Here is a 20,426-nt window from a genome sequence, read left to right as displayed (position 1 = left end):
ATCTCTTTATAATTATTTACCTGCCTTTATCTTCTTTCCAGCTTGTCTTAAGCTTCCAAGTTCTTTATTCCTTGTTGATTGTAACTTTGACTTATTCCTATCTTTTGTTATCTATTGTTTACCAGAATTGTTACTTCAGTTTTTACCCTTGTTAAATGTAAACCGATCCGATATGGTTATTTTACTATGAAGGTCGGTATAAAAAACTGTTAAATAAATAAAATAAATAAACATTGTGGGGGAAAATGTCAGATGCTAAGCCGACCTGCAATTTAGAGGTAAGAATGTGAAGTTTGTATGTGTCTGGTTCTGTTTCCTTGTTTTAGGTTTCGCCCCTTACAAACCAATCCCTCAATCCTGCGGTTGCAGGGGAAAAGGAATGAGAGAGATGATATGACAGGCGAGGCGCACGGTTCGAGTGCCAGCAGCTGGTGAGGGGGCCTGTAGGCTGCTTTAGAAACTCCCGTCTGACTGCTTTTAGGAGGGATTTAGGGAAAGGATAAAGTCCTACCAAAAAGTGTGCTTCTTAATCTTTGCCACCTGGTGTTCCTGTGCCAGGAGCGAGCCTCATGCAGTCCCTAATGTGTGTGAGTGAAAGGCATCTGGGATCACTGACCCCGGCTGCTGGACAGATGCTGTGGGCAGGTCACACTGCCTTCAAATCTAATATCAAAGCAAATACCGTACTTTGTCATTGATCTTCAATCTCTTCACTCCTCCTCCATATTTCAAATAATTCTCTGCCTTGCCTCCCCCAACCTCTCCTTAACCATTTTCCTTGGGTCTGATCTGAGGAGTTCAGACCCCCTGGGGGACTTGCAGTGCTGCCACTCATCCACCATATTTTCAAAAGTGCAGCAATAAATGAGAAGGAAATAAAAGATGACAGAAGAAATAGTGGAGACTTCAGCACTTAATCATAGCTTTATTTAGAATACAGTTTTGATCTGCAGCTTTGAATCTGTGACACAAAGAAATAACTTAGACATTGCTAACAGCCTGGAGCCAGTTGCGGGGGGAGCAGGGGATACGTACAAGTGTAGAACGGCAGCTTTCCATGTGGGCTACATACTTGAGTTCTTCATTCACCAGCCGGAGTATCCCGTGTATCATCTCCTGCTGCAAGCACTGTGGCCTTTTCTGGAGATTACCAAGAAAAAGAAGCAGAATATACATGGATATTTCCTGAAAGAAAAACTTTCACCAAGTATTATTTAACAGAGTATGCTATCTTAATATACCCTACCTCCCTCAGAATGTCTTTTTGCATTGCCAGATTACCGTGGGGAAGGTCAGTAATAGGAAAAGGAAACTGTAGAACTAAGGGTCACAATGTGAGACTCTAAGACATTAACTTTCAAACTGGCGCACAGGTGCACGTGTTAGCACAAGGCCATTTTAAACTTATGCAGTATATGAGCGCATGTTATAAAATAGTCTGGCCATGCACAGATGTGCACCTAATTTTAAGTGGGTGTGCGCAAATCCCACTTCTACCTTGCAGGTCAAGGGATTTTAAAAATGGTGCGAGCCAACACCATTGCCAGTTAAACCAGTTTGACCCCAGTTTGCTCAGTTAAGAGAGAGGTCCTCCAAAAACCCCTAGCATAATAGCGTCATTCCCCCCAGTTAATCCTGACCTGTAAAACCCTGCAGATCTGCCTAGCTTTATTTTATAACTTACACCTCCTCCGTAGCAGACGTAAGCTTACACTGCAGGGGATCTTGGCACGTGCACAAGTACATATATATTTACACGCATCTCTGGTTCATGCCCCATCTAGATCCCGCCTCACCGCTGTTTGAAAACCTTTCAGATGTGCACACTGTGGGAGATGCGCGTACATCTGAGTAGCTTTTAAAATCCGCTCAGCACACACGAGTCCAACCTGTGCGAGCATCCCCTAGCAGAGGAGCGTGCCCAGTTTTTAAAATTCATTTAAGGGGGTGGATTCAGGAGGCCCTTTTTTCATGGAGAGGGTGGATACCTGCAGTGCCCTTCCGGAGGAAGTGGTGATGACAATGACAGTGACAGACTTCAAGCAAGGTGGCAGGAGAACAGTAATGAGGGTGCTGCAGTGGCCTTCACTGAGGGACGGCTGCAGCTCAGGGCAGCAGTGCTATGGCTGCGTTGTGCTTCCAGGATGGCATGGGGGCAATGTCATGGAGCAACAGATGCATCCCAAAAGGGGACACAGAGTATTTAGGGGTTGGGTTCCATGTGGGAATTTGCACATAAAACTGCTGCTAGGCAGATTGGGTGAGCCTTTTGGTTTATCTGCTGTCTGTCACTCATTTTGATCTCTCTCTCTCTCTCTTTGTTTTTTTTTTTTTTTTTTTGTTGGATTGAGAGCCTCCCAGCAATAAGGTGAATAGGAGTGAGACAAAGTGCCAGGCTAGAAAACACTCCCTGTAACCTGGGTAGGCAACCAGAGGTCACCAGCTTTAATGTCCTCAAGACAGGGCCTGATAGCTGAGAACAAGTCAGACAAGAGCTGGAGGATGCAATAATTTTCCGAACTGTTCTGCCAAGATGGTCAATGGTGACCTTCAATACTAATTATACATCTCCAAGCATGCCAACATGTGGCAAACTCAACTCAATAAACATCCATGAGGGGATAGTGAATCCCCTACACTCTTCTTTTCATGACACCATTACACCCTGAGATCTCTACTAAAATTAATAGTTATCATTTTTGTGGTGCTACTAGTATTCAGATATGATAAATCCCTGCTCTGAAAGACCTTATAGTCTATATCAGGGGTGGCCAACTCTGGTCCTTGAGGGCCACAAGCAGGCCAGGTTTTCAGGATATCCTCCATGAATATGCATGAAAGATTTGTAGGCAGTGCATGCAAATCTTTCTCATGAATATTCATTGTGGATATCCTGAAAACTTGGCCTGTTTGTGGCTCTCCAGGACTGGAGTTGGCCACCCCTGCTCTAGTCATTGTGGCACTTCTTCTTGTTAGGGAAGTATTAAGCCACTAATCCATCGTATGATCCAAGTTATTTTTTCTAAGTAGATGATAAGCAATAAGAACATAAGAAATTGCCATGCTGGGTCAGACCAAGAGTCCATCAAGCCCAGCATCCTGTTTCCAACAGAGGCCAAACCAGGCCACAAGAACCTGGCAATTACCCAAACACTAAGAAGATCCCATGCTACTGATGCAATTAATAGCAGTGGCTATTCCCTAAGTAAACTTGATTAATAGCCGTTAATGGACTTCTCCTCCAAGAACTTATCGAAACCTTTTTTGAGCCCAGCTACACTAACTGCACTAACCACATCCTCTGGCAACAAATTCCAGAGCTTTATTATGCGTTGAGTGAAAAATAATTTTCTCCAATTAGTCTTAAATGGGCTACTTGCTAACTTCATGGAATGCCCCCTAGTCTTTCTATTATTCGAAAGTGTAAATAACCAAGTCACATCTACTCGTTCAAGACCTCTCATGATCTTAAAGACCTCTATCATATCCCCCTTCAGTTGTCTCTTCTCCAAGCTGAACAACCCTAACCTCTTCTGCCTTTCCTCATAGGGGAGCTGTTCCATCCCTTTTATCATTTTGGTTGCCCTTCTCTGTACCTTCTCCATCGCAACTAATTCTTTTTTGAGATACGGCGACCAAAATGTGTACATATTTGAAGATGGCCGCAGGCACAGGAAAAATCTTACAGCCTGCTAATTTTATTCAAATTGTGTGGTATTCTCACCATTTTTATATTCTTGTTGAAACGACGAAGCCAACGGCTAAGTTTGCGGGAGGGCTGATTTAGATTCTTGTTGATCTGAAAGGGCATCAATAAAATATTTTACAAATCAAGGGAACAATGTGACTTGCTAATAATTTTACACAGTTATAATCTTCCTTCTGTTTAGCTTATGGAAATAATTCTCTTCACCTGGTTTGCTGCTTTTTTTTCTTTGAATGAATTCTTAGCTTTGACAGACAACTTTGTATTAATATCTAGCTGGGTATAATTGTATTTGTACTGAATGGGTCTGATATTCAGTGCCACTAGCTGGATAAGTACGGATTTATCCAGCTATGTGGCATTGTTTTTTTGTTTTTTTTTATTGACGTAAAACAAACAATCCAATAAGAGAACAAACCAAATCGTCAATTTTCCATTTTCTCCATATTACACACCATCCCAGGCCATAAAATACAGTCAGTAAAATGCATATTTATACCGAGTAATGGGCACCAATGAGAATATAAGTGAGTTGACAGATCATTAAGGATAAGACTCAGTGCCGAAGGTGATAAAGAGAAAAGATAGACCTCCCACCTAGGGCGGAACTATTCCACTTTTGTTATATATTTATCTAACAAACATGTCTGAAGGAGGTTACGCAATTGTGTTAAGGTAGGAGGATCAGCAGTCAGCCATTTCTGTAGAATACATTTCTTGGCTAATAAAATCACCAGGCGGAACCACCATCGGGTAGTCTGTTTTTGAAAAAGGATACCTTGGCTATCATCCCAGAGGAATACATTAACATGATAGGCAAATTGGATTGCACACATCTGTTGGAGATAGCGATGCACCCTCTCCCAAAAGACTTTGATTGTGCTGCAAGACCAAAATTGATGACCAAGCGTGCTGCGAGAAGCCCCACATTTAGGACAACGGCCAGTGCCACCTCGCCCCAATTTACTCGCCTACGCGGAAGCTATGTAAAATCTATGTAGAAATTTAAATTGAAGTTCTAGTAGAGGAGTGGGCACAGATAGGGACTGCGCTCTGGAAAAGCATTGCCTGTAATAAGGTGTGGTTAGAGAAAGTCCCAGCTCCCTGTTCCATCCAGCTACCACAGTATCCCAGGTAGGAGGGGTGTGGTATTTGCCCAACAGCTTATACCAAAAAGAGAGCCTATGGCGAGTCGGATCTTCCATATCTAAAAAATCCGACAAGAATTCCCAAGCAGGATGATGGGGATCCAGCAACTTTAAAGAACCAATATAATGACGGGCCTGCAAGTATGCGTAGAAGTGCTGGGACGGAATACCATAAAGGTCCTTTAATATAGAGTAAGAGTGAACTATGTTGGAATCGTCAACCATTTGCCACACGGACTTAATGCCTCTCTCATACCAATTCCCAGAGAGCCGGTTTTGCAGGCCTGGGAGGAAATCTAAGTTTCCTAGTTGGAACAAAAAATGGGGAGCACCCTGGGGGAACTGGAATTGTCGACAAGCCTACTTCCAAGCAACATAGATGGGTTTTATCAACACTGTGGCGAAGATGAAAAGGGAGCTTGTGCAAAGGTTTGTGGAGAACAAAAGCGAGCCTTAAAGACTTAACCTGCAATTGTTTAATTCCCAAGGGGGTATAGTAGGAAGTGGTCATGAGCCAATCCTCAGCGCGACTGGAGTTGACAAGCCACATTATATACCTTAAAATCCGGGAGGCCCCAACCCCCCTCTGTTTTGGTAAGCGAAGAACTTTTAGGGCTATCCTGGGTTTCTTGCCCTTCCATAAAAACTTTCGCAGCTGAGCATCTTTGACCCTCAATTCTCGCTTGGTACAAGCAATGGGAAGTAATTGCATCGCATATAGCCACTGAGGGAAAATTATCATATGATAGAGTGCAATCATACCCACCAATGCCAGAGGGATGGGAGACCACCTACAAAGCAGAATATTAGTTTTATTCAGAATTACTTTATAATTAAGAGCTTGGATTAGGGAAGGTATTTTACGGATGAGAATGCCTAAGTACTTAAGGTGATGAGTCGCCTGCGGGATAGGAAAATAGTCAGGTATCCAATTTTAGGAGCCAGGCATGGTCAATAGGAACACTGATTTACCCAAATTTAATTTAAGGTCAGCCAAGGGAACGTAAACATTCAACTCCTGCACTAACGCCTCCCATGAGGACCGCGGGGAGCTAAGATGAACCAGTAAGTCATCTGCAAAAGCCACTAGCTTATAAGGGGCGGGTTCACCAGGGCAAGGAGAAATCCCTTTTATGAGATTATTTCCCCGAATGTGATTTAAGAGAGGTTCCAAAGTATGTAGCATTGTTTTAACATTTGGTCGCGCACAGCAGCTGCCAAGTTGCTGGATAACTATTTAGCCAGCTAACAGGCTGATACAGTAAGGTGCAGTAGTGCCAGGTGCACCCTTGTTTGCCGCACGCACAGTTCGGATCACATACCGCTCAATACAGTATTTAAATTGGATGCAAATGCAAGACGCGTCCAAAGCGCGTCCATGAAGCGGTAGGCCTGAGCAATCCATTTTACTGTATAGAGCGCTATACAGCGCCTATACAGTATCCTGGGTGCACTGGTACCTGTCATTTCAAATGACAGGTACCAGGAAGTGGATGGTTCTCCTACGCTCGGGCATCGGGGATTGCCAGTCCTTTCTCCCCTCCCCCTCCCGAAGCAAGGTGCAGGGCGAAAATCGACTCGACATGTTGTTAAAGCAAATGTGAATAAAGTGTAACAAAAGTTACTTACTGCATGTGAATTTTCTTACAGTCCTCTGTGCCCTGCCTCCCGTGGGCAGCCGGCGGCGAAAGCGGCTTCCAGCAGCCCCTGCCGGCAAAGGTGGATGAACGCACGCCCGTACGTGCAATTTGGGCACTCAAGGCAGCGAAAGCGCATGAACGCACGCCGTGCATGACGTCACGCACGCCCAAATTGCACGCACGGGCGTGCGTTCACCTTTGCCAGCGGGGGCTGCTGGAAGCCGCTTTCGCCGCCGGCTGCCCATGGGAGGCAGGGGAGCCGCGGTGCGCGCCTCGGGAGGAGGGCAGAGAGGACTGTAAGAAAATTCACATGCAGTAAGTAACTTTTGTTACACTTTATTCACATTTGCTTTAATAACATGTCGAGTCGATTTTGACCGGAGCCTGCCTATTGCTGTCACACCACACTAATGCCAGGGTCAGGGTAGGCGGTAAATTTGCAGGTTAAGGACGCGGCAAAATAGACGGTTAAAAAGGTGATAATCGGGGCGCACGTTACTGCTAATCCGATCGTTTACATATCATATACATGCCGTGGGCGGAAAGGGTTACCCGTTGATTTAAAGAAGCGGTAAGGATGGGTTAAAAGGGATAGTGAATCATGGGTTGGACTTACACGGCCAAATTGTGGGTACAAAGCGGGTTAGAAGCAGGGTAACCGCAGCCGCGCTTTACTGTATCGGCCTGTAAGTTAGCTGGATAAGTTAGACCTGCTATTGATGAGGTCGAAAGTTGGCTGGATAAACTTTATTTGTGTGGTTTTATTTATTTATTTTATATTCTGCCTTTCAGCCACTACAATGCAAATTACATGCAGGTACTGTATATAATTCCCTGTCCACAGAGGGCTCCCAATCTAAGTTTGTATCTTATCTGGCTACCTTTATAAGTTGTCTGGGTATATTCAGCAGTGCAGCAATGACACTGAACATCCTGGACAAGTTAGCCAGATATGTTTAGCCAGCTAACTTGCTCAGCTGGATTAAGTTCTTAATATGGACCTTTATCCTCTTGGGTAGGATTCCTACCATGGATAGCTATTACTTACATAAGCGTTTAGATCGTCCTTGATGAACATCAGTAGCTCCAATGGCTTCGTCACATATGAGCGGAATCTTTCAGTTTCATTCTTTAGAATATCCACAGTCAGAGACACCATCTTTTCTACTACAACCAGACTCTCATTGACCTGAAAGGAACAGAAACATGGAGGGCAGGTGAAATGTTAACTCTATAAAGTTCATTTTATCTCAACTACCTTCCAAGGATTCTGAAATCGTTTTGGGGCTGAAGGAGGTTGGGGAGGCTACCATCAGGCTGTGGGATTTTGCAGGTATGGGGCATATTTTGAGTGTAGTTTAGGATGTTGGGTAGCTTATGGAAATTATTAACTTATGATTTTTGAAAGTATATTTTAACTGAATTCATTCTGTAGTGAGAGTGACAATTCAGTTGACTTAGAGATTTTATGAACTGTACTTAACCTTTTGCTATGAATTTGTATTCTATTATTGTATGTGATGACTTTTATATTGGTCTCTGCACAAAAGAGAGAATTTGAAGCTCTGAGACAGGATTTGTTTAGGAATAGAGTAATCTGAAGTTAAGACAGCTACACCTAGGGAACTTCATTTCCCAGGATTCCCAGGGTCAGCCTGGAGAATGATGTCACCAGTGAGCAGCTGCTCAGGGAGGAGCCAACCTCTTGCAGCAGTAGGCTGTCTAGGTTCCATAAGAAGGCAGCAAAGAGACAGCAAGGATGAGGGGAATAGCACAAGCACTTCTTCTATGGAAGATGAGGAGCCTGAGAGAGATGAACTTTTCAATTGTTGAGCTAAGTTATGCTTGAATTTGTTAACAGATACATTTGAAAGGTAATGCGCATATTGCAGCGCGAACAAAAATATGCCTCATTTTATAAAGTACATTTTATGTACATAGTTTACTGTATATATATTTAGTTATCTCTATTTAGCTATTCATGCTCAATTGCTGTAACTTCCGCCATGTTTCTCTGCCCCCCCCCATAACATCTGTAATCTTGTTTCAATGTAAAACGCCCATGGAGGCGTCAGTTTGATTTCATTGTAAACCGGTGTGATTTGTATATTATACAGGAACATTGGTATATTAAAAACTAAAAATAAATAAATAAATAAATAAAGTATGCATGTAGCATTTAAAATGCTGCTGCGTGTACTACTACAGCCTCTACATACTTTTCTTGAGAGAGAAAGATGCTCTGTATAGGGTCTGTCTGATACTCTCTATATAGGTACCACTCTAGAGGGGCACTTTGAATCGGGGTGGGTTGGAGTTAGGTGGGGGGTATTGCTACAGACACATTCAGAGGTATTCATAGGAAAATTGACATCAATAAAGAACAAGAGGAGTTGATTTATACACTGCAGTGCTAGCTGCATTGTACAAATCTATTCCTTTTCATCAGACATAACTAGTAGAAGGGATCTGAATGTAGGGTCTGCCCCCACGAAGGACTGGTTGTTCAAGTAGGACGGTGGGTAGCGCACACATGTACACCCGTGCGCTACTTTGAAAATCTACCCCTTATTGCAGAATGATGAGCTGTGGGGAAAAAAATGGGGCAGGCGGCCTCATTGCAGTGGTGCGTTTTTCATCCACTGTGGTGGTAGCCATGCTGCACCCTATTGCCCCAGTAGCACCAATGAAATGGCTGTAGCTATTTCCGGTACTAATGCGGGGGATAATGTGCGATACATTATCGCCTGCAGCGCTAGAAGCCCCTACACTTCCTTAACCCCGCGGAAACTCCTCCCCTTTCCTTCATTTAAATTTTCAAATCGTGATGCGGTGGTTTTTGCATACTTTTCAGCATTAGGGCACTTTTCTTTAACAGTGAGAAGTATGTTTAACATTAGCCTGTCGTCATTTGTTTTGATTACGAATGGGCTCTTTTGAATGAGATTCATCCAGGTGTCCAGTTTTTCCTTGGTTGGTGCAGGTCACCTCTCTCCTTTACATGGTGCAGTGACGCGAGTTTAGAGATGGGAGGACACCAGTAACTCCTCTGAAGCAGCATTTCGAAACATGAATTCATTTCAGGAGCAGCAGTGTGTGAGCTAAGTAATGTCTTATATTCATTGTAGTTGAAGAAACTATTATTGAAAGTTTGTTTGGACATTCATAAAGTCACTAAGTTTGGCACACTGAAGCATTGAAACGAGATTTTTTTTTCTAAAAATTGGACCAATGATTACAACAGCTCTGATCCTCCTGCCTGCGTCCGGCATATGATGGTCCTTCTATAAAAATACTTATAGGTTTGATTTATTGTGAAATATTTATTTGGTTCCAAACTTACAATATATTGGGTATTTGTATTAATGTATGATGTTTTATTCCTTCAATATGGCAACTCCACAGACTTATACAGGCAGCAGCTTAATGGCGTCCCCCGACACGGACCCGTGTTTCGCCGCGGGCTGCATCGGGGGGGATCACCACTTCAGGCATTCACACAATAAGCTGTTCGCAGCATTTCAAGATAGACGGGAGCGCTCCCGTCTATCTTGAAATGCTGCGAACAGCTTATTGTGTGAATGCCTGAAGTGGTGATCCCCCCCGATGCAGCCCGCGGCGAAACACGGGTCCGTGTCGGGGGACGCCATTAAGCTGCTGCCTGTATAAGTCTGTGGAGTTGCCATATTGAAGGAATAAAACATCATACATTTTATATGACCTTTGAAGTTTTGTGTCAGGACTGAACATTCATCTGCACTATCTGTATTCTATGATATTGCTTCAGGTGCAGTACCTGCTCATTGTGGTATTTGTATTAATGTCAGATTAAATGCCAGACAAGCAATACTCCCTCCAAGGAGTGACTAGGGGTGTGCACATTTTTTCCATGAGCAACAATTTTTTAAACTAACAATTTAATTTCTGAGTGCCAGTATTAGCATTGCATTTCTGTATATAGTACATAAAACAATTTGTGAGGGATGTAAAACCTATGAGCAGAACACCAAAAATGTATGAGTGATGGCTCACATGCTCAGCTTAGAGGGCACAGTGGTAAGGAATATAACAATAGAAAAGTTCACTTCTTGTAGCTGTGGATATAAAAAGTTAGACTTATTCAGATTATGAAAATGTAAAAAAAGTCAGTGTTTGGATATCAGATAATGTATTGTTAAACTTGATAAAGCAAGACAAGAATTAAACAAGGCTCATCAACACAGTTATTGTTAATTACAGTTTACATAATCTATGCTGTATAAGTAGCTTCTCTCATCATATTGTCTAGGGATCTTTAAGGATACAACAGAGCAATGTAGAGCAATTCTATATTCCTGTCTTTCATCTCTGCATTGACACTTACTCTGAATCCTTCCCTATAGTGCTCTCTCTCTCACTCTCTCTCACTCTCTCTCACTCTCTCTCACTCTCTCTCTCTCTCGCTCTCTCTCTCTTTCTCTCTCTCTCTCCATAGTTCTCTGAGCGTGTGAGTGATCGCTCATACATTTCAGTGTCACTCACAGGTTTTTAATGGTTGCTCGAATGCTTATTTTCTTTTTGCTATATACAGAAATACAATGCTAATTCTGGCACTCAAAAATTGTTGGTTTATAAAAATTTGCACACCTAGTCAATCCTTGGAGAGAGAACTTTTTGCCTGATATTTAATCTTAAATTAATACAACAGAGTGTTGCCTCAACTGTGAGCACACACCTAGACACTCCTTGGAGGGCGTATGGTTTGTCTGGCATTTAATCCTACATTAATACAAATACATTGTAAGTTTAGAAAAAATTTCACAATAAATGAAACTTACTTGAATTGCTTGAGGATCAGAGCTATTTTAATCATTGGTCCAATTTTTAGGAAAGTCTCTTTTAAACACTTCAGTGTGCCAAACAGTGCATTTTTATGAATGTCTAGATGAACTTTCATTAATATTTTCTTCAACAAGAATTAATATAAGACGTTGCTTATCTCACACAATGCTGTTGCAGAAATGAATTCATGCTTTGAAATGCTGGATGTCCCTTCGGGGCGGCTTGAGGCGGAAACCTCTCTCTAGATATACAGGGCTTTGCTCTCTGCTCCTGCACGGTGGTTGCCTCGACTGCCTGTCATGATTTGTTTTGATTAACAATGAGCTCTATGTGGTTGAATGAGATTCATCCAGGTGTCAAAGTTTCATTGGTTGGTGCAAGTCACCTCTCCCTTTACATGGTGCAGTGACGCTCTTGAACTAGAAGGACGAGTTTAGAGAACTCAATAATGCCTGGATGTCCCCGCAGGCAATTGTCCTTCCACTAAACTAAACTCGTCCTTCTAGTTCAAGAGCGTCACTGCACCATGTAAAGGGAGAGGTGACTTGCACCAACCAATGAAACTTTGACACCTGGATGAATCTCATTCAACCACATAGAGCTCATTGTTAACATACTTCTCACTGGGCAGTTGCGGCAACCACCGTGCAGGAGCAGAGAGCAAAGCCCTGTATGTCTAGAGAGAAGTTTCTGCTTGAGCTGCCCCGGAGGGACATCCAAGAAAGTATGGCTAATTCATCCTGCTATCTATGGAAAACACCATTTACAGCGAGGAAACTTGCTTTTATGAAACCAAAATATTTTTTAAAAAGCCCCAGGAAGGGAAGGAGTCAAGATGGCTGCACGGAGTGATCCATGAGTCAGTAGCTCTCTAGAGAATTTTGTTTTTCCTGTGAAATGCCAGTTAAGAGGAAGGGAAAAGTTTGGACTTGCTCATCCACGACGATCCCCTCAAGTTTTCAGCCTGAGATTACCAACTTTATGAATCCTTCAGCATAGATGCAGAGAACAGAAGAAACTGATGTGCGGGTCGGCGTGGGAGAGCCGACTCCACCTGCAGGGGGGGGGGGTGTGTGTTTGACTTCTAAGCCCCAAGCAGAGGCAACTGCCGGCTCAGAGGGCAGACGTAGAGACACTGAATGTTGAACCGGTAGTTTTTCAAGCCGGTTCCAACTCAGAAGAATCTTCATGGACTCCTGCTGGTATAGAGCCGGGACCATCTACATCGAGTCCGGTGGAAGGACAATTGCCTGCGGGGACATCCGGGCATTATCGAGCAGCTAGAAGGAGGTATGAACGCAGAAAGGGATCGCAGCAGAGAAATTATTGTAATTCCATCTCGCCCTAAGCAAGTGACGCTTGACTCTCTATGGGACTTTATGGCTGGGATGGCTACCGCTATGAACTCTCTAAATGAAAAAATGGATCACTCCAGCATACAATGGGTCCAAAAAACAACTGATTTACAAAACCAAGTTGACTCCTTAAAAGAAAAAGTTACTGGATTGGAGGAGAAGAGGAAAAATTTCCAGCATTACAAGATAGCATAAATTAAAGACAGTGAGGTCTTATCAAAACGCATGGAATTTTTGGCAAATAAATAGACGTTTTAAATCTACGCTTGATAAATTTTCCTAGAGTAGCTGGGGATATACCCTATACTACATTAAAAAAAATGTTTCTTGAAAAGCTGGAATTAAATGAAGGACATTTCCCATCAATTAATTCATGTTTTTTCCTCCTCCTCCCCCCCCCCCCCCATCAAGAAGATTGGTGAATACCAGTAATGTTCCTTTTCAAGGAAACTTGACACATTTTTTGGAGAACTTTACTACAGAAGTGATTGACAGAGGAACACTCTTGGTCTCATTGTTTACTACCAAGGACATCAACGTGGTTATGAAATCCTATTTTAGGAAATATCCTATTAATTTTCATGAGGCTTTTGTAAAAATATTCCCTGATTTGGCCCCAGCCACACAAGCCAGGCGTCGTGGTTTTTTAAACCTAAGACAAGAGGTAGTGGGTCTGGGTTCTACCTTTAAAATCTTGTTTCCTTGTAAGTGTTATATAACCAAAGGAGCTGATCATTTTATTTACCTGTGATCAATTGAAAGAGTTTATAGACGCTAGAAAGTTAAACATTCTAACCCAGTAGAAATGGGATTGTGCTGAAACGTGCATTAGCTTACAGATAATTAATTTTCCTTTATAACTCCCTAAAGATTTCAATCTCCTCCTCACTGTATTCTGCTAGGTGTGGGACTTAAATTGCTTAAATCTTAGTTTATGGTTGTTAATCCAACTAAGAGAGGCTTTATTTTTGTTAAATATTTTCCTATATGCTGTATAAATGATGGATATTGCAAAAAGCAATATAAGAATTTAAGTTCCCACAGTATTTCTGTATAAGCAAATGTTATTTTTTTAAATATATTTTGAAAAAGGATAAAGATTAAAACAAACTTGTGATAGATAAAGAATTAAAAAAAACAAAACAAACCCAGGAAAATAGGAGGAGCTCCTCGTTTTGGTCTGGTAATTGTGTGGAGTGACAAAGGAGTAAATGTTTGATTCTTTTTTTTTTCCTGCTTTGACCCTGCTAATTCTGCAAATGGCTGTGCTTAATAACTAAAAGGTCTGAAGTTTCTGCGTGTGTTCAAATGCAAAACAATGGACCCAGAAATATGCGGAAAATTGATAAGAACTGATAAGAATCTGAACTGCAAGCAAAATGCTGACTTCAGCAGAAGGAACCGCTGACTGTAACAAAAATACTACAGATGGTCATCTGGTGCTAAGTACTACAAAGTAGTAATGACTGCACATGGCCAATATCATATAGCCTGGCTGTTCATGTCAGATGTTGTATGTGAGGTCCTTTTTATGAGAGAGAATTTGAATGTACATCGAATGAAACATAGACAAGTGCTCTCAACTGCATTCTCAAGGCATCTAAAAGTTATAAAAATAAAAAAGAAAGCACTGTAACTTGCATAATCAGAGACAAAGAGAAGAAAGAAGGAAGTAGAAATTTCTGTACATTCAGTCTGTCTCACCACTTACAAGTGCTCTCAACTGCATTCTCAAGGCATCTAAAAGTTATAAAAAAGAAAGCACTGTAACTTGTATAATCGGAGACAAAGAGAAGAAAGAAGGAAGTAGAAATTTCTGTATATTCAGTCTGCCTCCCCACTTACATTGCTGAAGCTCCTGATCTGGCCCATGGGAATGATTTGGAGTAAGGGTCAATGCAGAGATGAAAGACAGGGCTTTAGAATTGCTCCTCATTGCCTCTACTTTACCCTAAAACATCCCTAGACAATGTGACGAGAGAAGATACTTATACAGCATAGATTTTGTAAACTGTAATTAACAATAAGGGGTAGATTTTAAAAGGTGCGCGCGCATGTGCATGTGTTGATGACGCTTGTTGAATTCTTGTTATCAAGTTTAACAATACATGATCTGATATCCAAACAATGACAACTTTTTTTACATTTTCACAATCAGAAAAAAATCAAAATGTTTATATCCACAGCTACTGGAAGTGACCTTCTGTATTGTATTCCCTAGTCCCCACTAGAATTGCAAGGTTAAAAGACAACAAAGATGCTCAAGATTTGGTTGCATCTCAGGGCTTTTCAGAGGCTGCAGGGAATCCAAAGAAGATCTGGGTCCTAATAACGGTGCTGCATGGTGAATTAGAGAGAGAGAGAGGAAGTATGCAGCTTGGGAAGAGATGGAAGAAAGGGAAAACTTGGTGAATTTATCCAAATAGACAATTTCTCTTACTTTGAAACGTCTCAGTGACACTGGATGCAACAGCTTTTTGGGGCACTTTTGTCCAACTGATGGCAGTGTCTTTTCCTGTGGTAAATCAAAAAAGCATTTAGACTTCATTATACTAACATTGTCAAGTCAATTTTTCAAAGGCCCACATGCGAAAATACTGGAGTTTATGCACGTGGCCGGACCATGAGAGGACCATGCACGTTTTCTAATGGGCCCGGACACGTACATGCACAAGTGCCGGGCGTCTCCAAAGGGTCGGGGTGGGGCAGGGGGCGGGTCAGGACAGCGCCATTTGATGCTATCAAGGGGAAGCGCATGCCGGTAGCCAGCCAGCACGCAGATTACTTCTGTTCCAGAGAAGCAGTAAGTATTGAAATGAAGAATTTTGGGTTACATTAGGTTTAGGGGGAGGAGAGGGTAAGAGGTAGGAAGGTTAGGTAGGGGGGGGGTAAGGAAGGTTCCCTCCCAGTCCGGTCCTTAACTGTACTGTGCTGCTTTTAAAATCAACCTCTGTGTGTCTTGCTAGTTATTTTTCTCACAACAATCCTGGCTCCATCAAGTGTGTGATGACTAATATTGTTTTATTTTTGTCTGTCCTACTATGTAGCAGATTGTATCGGGTAAATTTTAAAAGACCAGTGCGTGCTAAAACCGGGACATGCACACATTTTTCTGGTCAGCATGCACTGCGCAGATTTTAAAAAGCACATACATTTTTTTCCAAGAAGAGGAGTAGTGTGGGTGGGGAATGGGTGTTCCTGATTTCTTCAATGAAACCAGAGCATAACTACGTGCACAAGCGCACGCCAGGGTCCCTATCCGCGTAACTTTAGTTCTCCCACAGATGGCATGTAAGTAGTGAAACAAAAAAACAAAGGGGAGTTAGGGTTTTAAGGGTTGGGGCTAGTTTAACTGGGGAGTGGGGTAAGGAATTCCTATCCCTTAACTGGGAATGAACTGGGGAAATGGGTTATTATTGCATCAGTGCCCATGTGTGTTAAAATCCTTCCACTTACGTGATAGCGGTGGTAGCTGCGTGCATAGGTTATAAAATTGTGTGCACATGTATGCACATATGGCCTCTTTTATATCATGCATGCATATACGTGTGTCCATTATAAAATGTCCTGTCCATATGCACCAGCCACCATACGTGTGTACATGTGCGCCCGCACGCTGGTTTTAAAATCTACCTCTCTGTTTTGTTGTATACCGTTTAGGGCATTGGCGTAGGTGGTTTATAAATCAATCAACAAATATATACATTACTTATGACTCATTGTAATTCTCTGCTTATGAGCATCAGGAGAAGATGCTCTCCAAGAGAAGTTTCCTCAATCATTTCTTACGCTATCTCTGGCCAAGTGGATAAACAGTGCATGTATCATTTGTAATGTTCCTCATTCATTGTTACCCTTTCTCTGCTCTCGTCATTCCTATTTGTTCAACTTACATAGTGGTCAATGAATTTCCTGAGTGCTTTTATTTCAGAAGGTGGCAGGTTTTCGTACTTTGAGAGACGGCCTCTATGCTGATGAGTTTCAGATGCAAAGCATTCATTGGACAGAAGGACCAATGAAATGGTGGCAGTGAAGAAGCCCTTCTGAAGCATCTTATATTCAATGCAACCTAAATCATTCAGAAAGATAAAGTAAATAATATATGGAAATACATATTTCTATTTATTTTAAAAGAGAATCACAGGGGAGATGGCCCCAAGGATCTGACTTGCAACTTTGGTAAGGGAACCAAAGGTAAAAAAATAGTAACATCTAATGGCCAAGATCAACCTAAACCCTTCTTGTGTCCAGGAGTCAGTACATCTTTTTTGATGGACTTCATGGGATAGATTTAAAATGGTTTAAAAGTAGCAATCAAAATAATAATGGTGTTAAAACCCAAACAGGAGCTGATTCCAGTTGAAAAAGAAGACAGTGAGACCACAAAAAACTAATAGTCAACAGCAAAAGTTCACTACCATTAACTACCCACACTTCTTAATGCACATTAATATTTTAAATTGGTGACCTTTTTCTTTGTACTTTGAAGTACTACCATCAGAAATATGTTGTCGTCATAAACATATTTATCTATCTATTAAATACTGAGTAACTTAGTGGTGGATGGGGTCCATTCAACAAGTTCAAACTACCACTTTGCGAATGAGCTCCACCCACCACTAACATTTTCAAGGCTATGAGGGTGCGAGTTTAAGTGGAAGAAATAGGCCTGGTACTGTAGGCTCCTTTTTAAAGCTTATGCTGCCAAAACCCATCAGGGACCAATTCTAACAGAGATAATGTAACAAACATTTAAGACCAACATTTAAATGAGTTCAAGTAATAACACTTCGGAGGATATAATTGGACAACCCGGAGTATTTACCATATATTTATGTGTTTTCAGCAAAATATGAAAAACCAATTATTTCATCCAAAGGAACAGTTTCAATTTTCATCAATAAATTATTAACAGACATTGTGGTATCACATTATATTCATCGATTCCCTTATATACGACAATCTTTCTTAGAAAGTTTATCTACCAAATATGAAACAGGTTAAAAAATGACCATTGGAGGAAATATTTGGATGATGTAGAGTGTTTATCTGAATTTGATATATTTTTAGCAAAATGTAAAATAGAGCTCATTTCTTTCAAAGGGTCACTAGATATTCAATCTTGGACAATAGTTACAATAATCATCTTTGCATAGATAATATTTACTGAATCCCTTATATACGATAATATTTCTCTGAAAAATTTTGGAATCAAAATTGAAAAGGGTAAAAGTAACGATCATTTGGAGGAAATAATCCAATAAACCAGAGTATTTACCAAAGTTTTAGGTGTTTTCAGAAAAGCAGAAAATACCAATTATTTCCCATAAAGGGTTGTTACTTGAACCCCTTTCAATTGTGTTCAGTGAAATTTTGCGACTACGTTTGTCATAATGTTTATGCCGACTGGATCATTTATGTTATCAAGGCCCATTCCGCTAAGGATGAAGGGAAGGTGTGATGGTTAAGCAGAGGCTTACTTGGAGAGATCAGTTGGTTTGATGATATCTTCCATCCGAGGCAGCTGAATGCTGGAGCTCCTTATATACAGCTTCCTAAGAATCATGTGGATACAACCCTGGTTTGATACAACCCTGTAATCAAGGCCCATTCCCATTCCACTAAGGATGATGGGAAGGTGTGATGGCTACGCAGAAGCTTACCTGGAGAGATCAGGTGGTTTGGAGGTGATATTTTCCACCGGTGGCAGCTGCTGTTTATGGCTAGAGCTCTTGTGTGCAGGTGGCCAACAGGATTTCCAGGTGAGACCAGGAACCAGAATGGATTGAAGACCAGGACCAGAGCAGGAACCAGGAATAGAAGAACACAGCCAGGCAACAGGACAACAAAGAGTGGACTCTATACTGAATGCTGGAGCTCCTTATATACAGCTTGCTAAAGAGCATCTGGATACAAGTCTAGCTGAATACATCTTTGACTGGGTAAACAAAGATGTATACCCAGTCTTGATACAACCCTGGCTTGAGGGACAGCACTGATAGATTGACAATAACTCTGTATTGACTGCTGGAGCAGCAAAGATGCATCTGGATACAAGTCTAGCTGAATACATCTTTGGCTGGGTACCAAAGATTTTATTTATTTATTTTTTATTTTTATATACCGATGTTCCTGTAAAGAATACATATCGCACCGGTTTACAAGGAACTGAACAGTCGCCTCCAGGGCGGAAATACATTAAAACATTAAAAAAAAAAGACTGGGTAAACAAAGATGTATACCCAGTCTTGATACAACCCTGTCTTAATACAACCCTGTCTTAATACAAGGAACTGAACAGTCGCCTCCAGGGCGGAAATACATTAAAACAAAGATGTATACCCAGTCTTGATACAACCCTGTCTTAATACAACCCTGTCTTAATACAAGGAACTGAACAGTCGCCTCCAGGGCGGAAATACATTAAAACATTAAAAAAAAAAGACTGGGTAAACAAAGATGTATACCCAGTCTTGATACAACCCTGTCTTAATACAACCCTGTCTTAATACAAGGAACTGAACAGTCGCCTCCAGGGCGGAAATACATTAAACAAAGATGTATACCCAGTCTTGATACAACCCTGTCTTAATACAACCCTGTCTTAATACAAGGAACTGAACAGTCGCCTCCAGGGCGGAAATACATTAAAACATTAAAAAAAAAAGACTGGGTAAACAAAGATGTATACCCAGTCTTGATACAACCCTGTCTTAATACAACCCTGTCTTAATACAAGGAACTGAACAGTCGCCTCCAGGGCGGAAATACATTAAAACAAAGATGTATACCCAGTCTTGATACAACCCTGTCTTAATACAACCCTGTCTTAATACAAGGAACTGAACAGTCGCCTCCAGGGCGGAAATACATTAAAACATTAAAAAAAAAAGACTGGGTAAACAAAGATGTATACCCAGTCTTGATACAACCCTGTCTTAATACAAGGGATTAAACCGGTGCGATATGTATTACAAAAAAAAAGACTGGGTAAACAAAGATGTATACCCAGTCTTGATACAACCCTGTCTTAATACAACCCTGTCTTAATACAAGGAACTGAACAGTCGCCTCCAGGGCGGAAATACATTAAAACAAAGATGTATACCCAGTCTTGATACAACCCTGTCTTAATACAACCCTGTCTTAATACAAGGAACTGAACAGTCGCCTCCAGGGCGGAAATACATTAAAACATTAAAAAAAAAAGACTGGGTAAACAAAGATGTATACCCAGTCTTGATACAACCCTGTCTTAATACAACCCTGTCTTAATACAAGGAACTGAACAGTCGCCTCCAGGGCGGAAATACATTAAAACAAAGATGTATACCCAGTCTTGATACAACCCTGTCTTAATACAACCCTGTCTTAATACAAGGAACTGAACAGTCGCCTCCAGGGCGGAAATACATTAAAACATTAAAAAAAAAAAGACTGGGTAAACAAAGATGTATACCCAGTCTTGATACAACCCTGGCTTGAGGGACAGCACTGATAGATTGACAATAACTCTGTATTGACTGCTGGAGCAGCAAAGATGCAACAGGCTAGAGCTCCTTAACTAGAACTCCAGATGGATAATGTAGCAGCAGCTCAGCCATCTCTAGGTTTAGGCAGCTCAATATTGAGGGAAGGGGCACAGTGAGTCAAAGATGGCGTGTTTTCCATGCTCCCCTGTCTTTGATGCGCTGCAGTCTTTGACTCTGTGTGACTGTCCCTCGATATAGAGCTGCCTAAGGCTAGAGATAGCTCA

At 41.5% G+C, this 20,426-nt stretch overlaps 1 protein-coding gene across 1 annotated transcript; it reads right to left on the bottom strand.

Annotated features, from left to right (window-relative positions):
- Positions 1–915: 915 nt before the first annotated feature.
- LOC115073464 (interferon lambda-2-like) lies at positions 916–11,631 on the bottom strand. Its single transcript, XM_029571894.1, has 4 exons — positions 11,312–11,631; positions 7,543–7,683; positions 3,725–3,799; positions 916–1,140 (listed from the first exon to the last, which is right to left on the bottom strand). The coding sequence occupies exons 2-4, from the start codon at positions 7,651–7,653 to the stop codon at positions 982–984; spliced, it is 345 nt and encodes a 114-aa protein (XP_029427754.1). The 5' UTR covers positions 7,654–7,683; positions 11,312–11,631; the 3' UTR covers positions 916–981.
- Between the last annotated feature and the right edge of the window lie 8,795 nt (positions 11,632–20,426).

Source organism: Rhinatrema bivittatum, chromosome 11 (assembly GCF_901001135.1).
Source record: "Rhinatrema bivittatum chromosome 11, aRhiBiv1.1, whole genome shotgun sequence".
Lineage (NCBI taxonomy): Eukaryota > Metazoa > Chordata > Amphibia > Gymnophiona > Rhinatrematidae > Rhinatrema > Rhinatrema bivittatum.
Note: the sequence above shows the minus strand (reverse complement) of the source record. Positions and strands in the feature narration are given on the sequence as shown.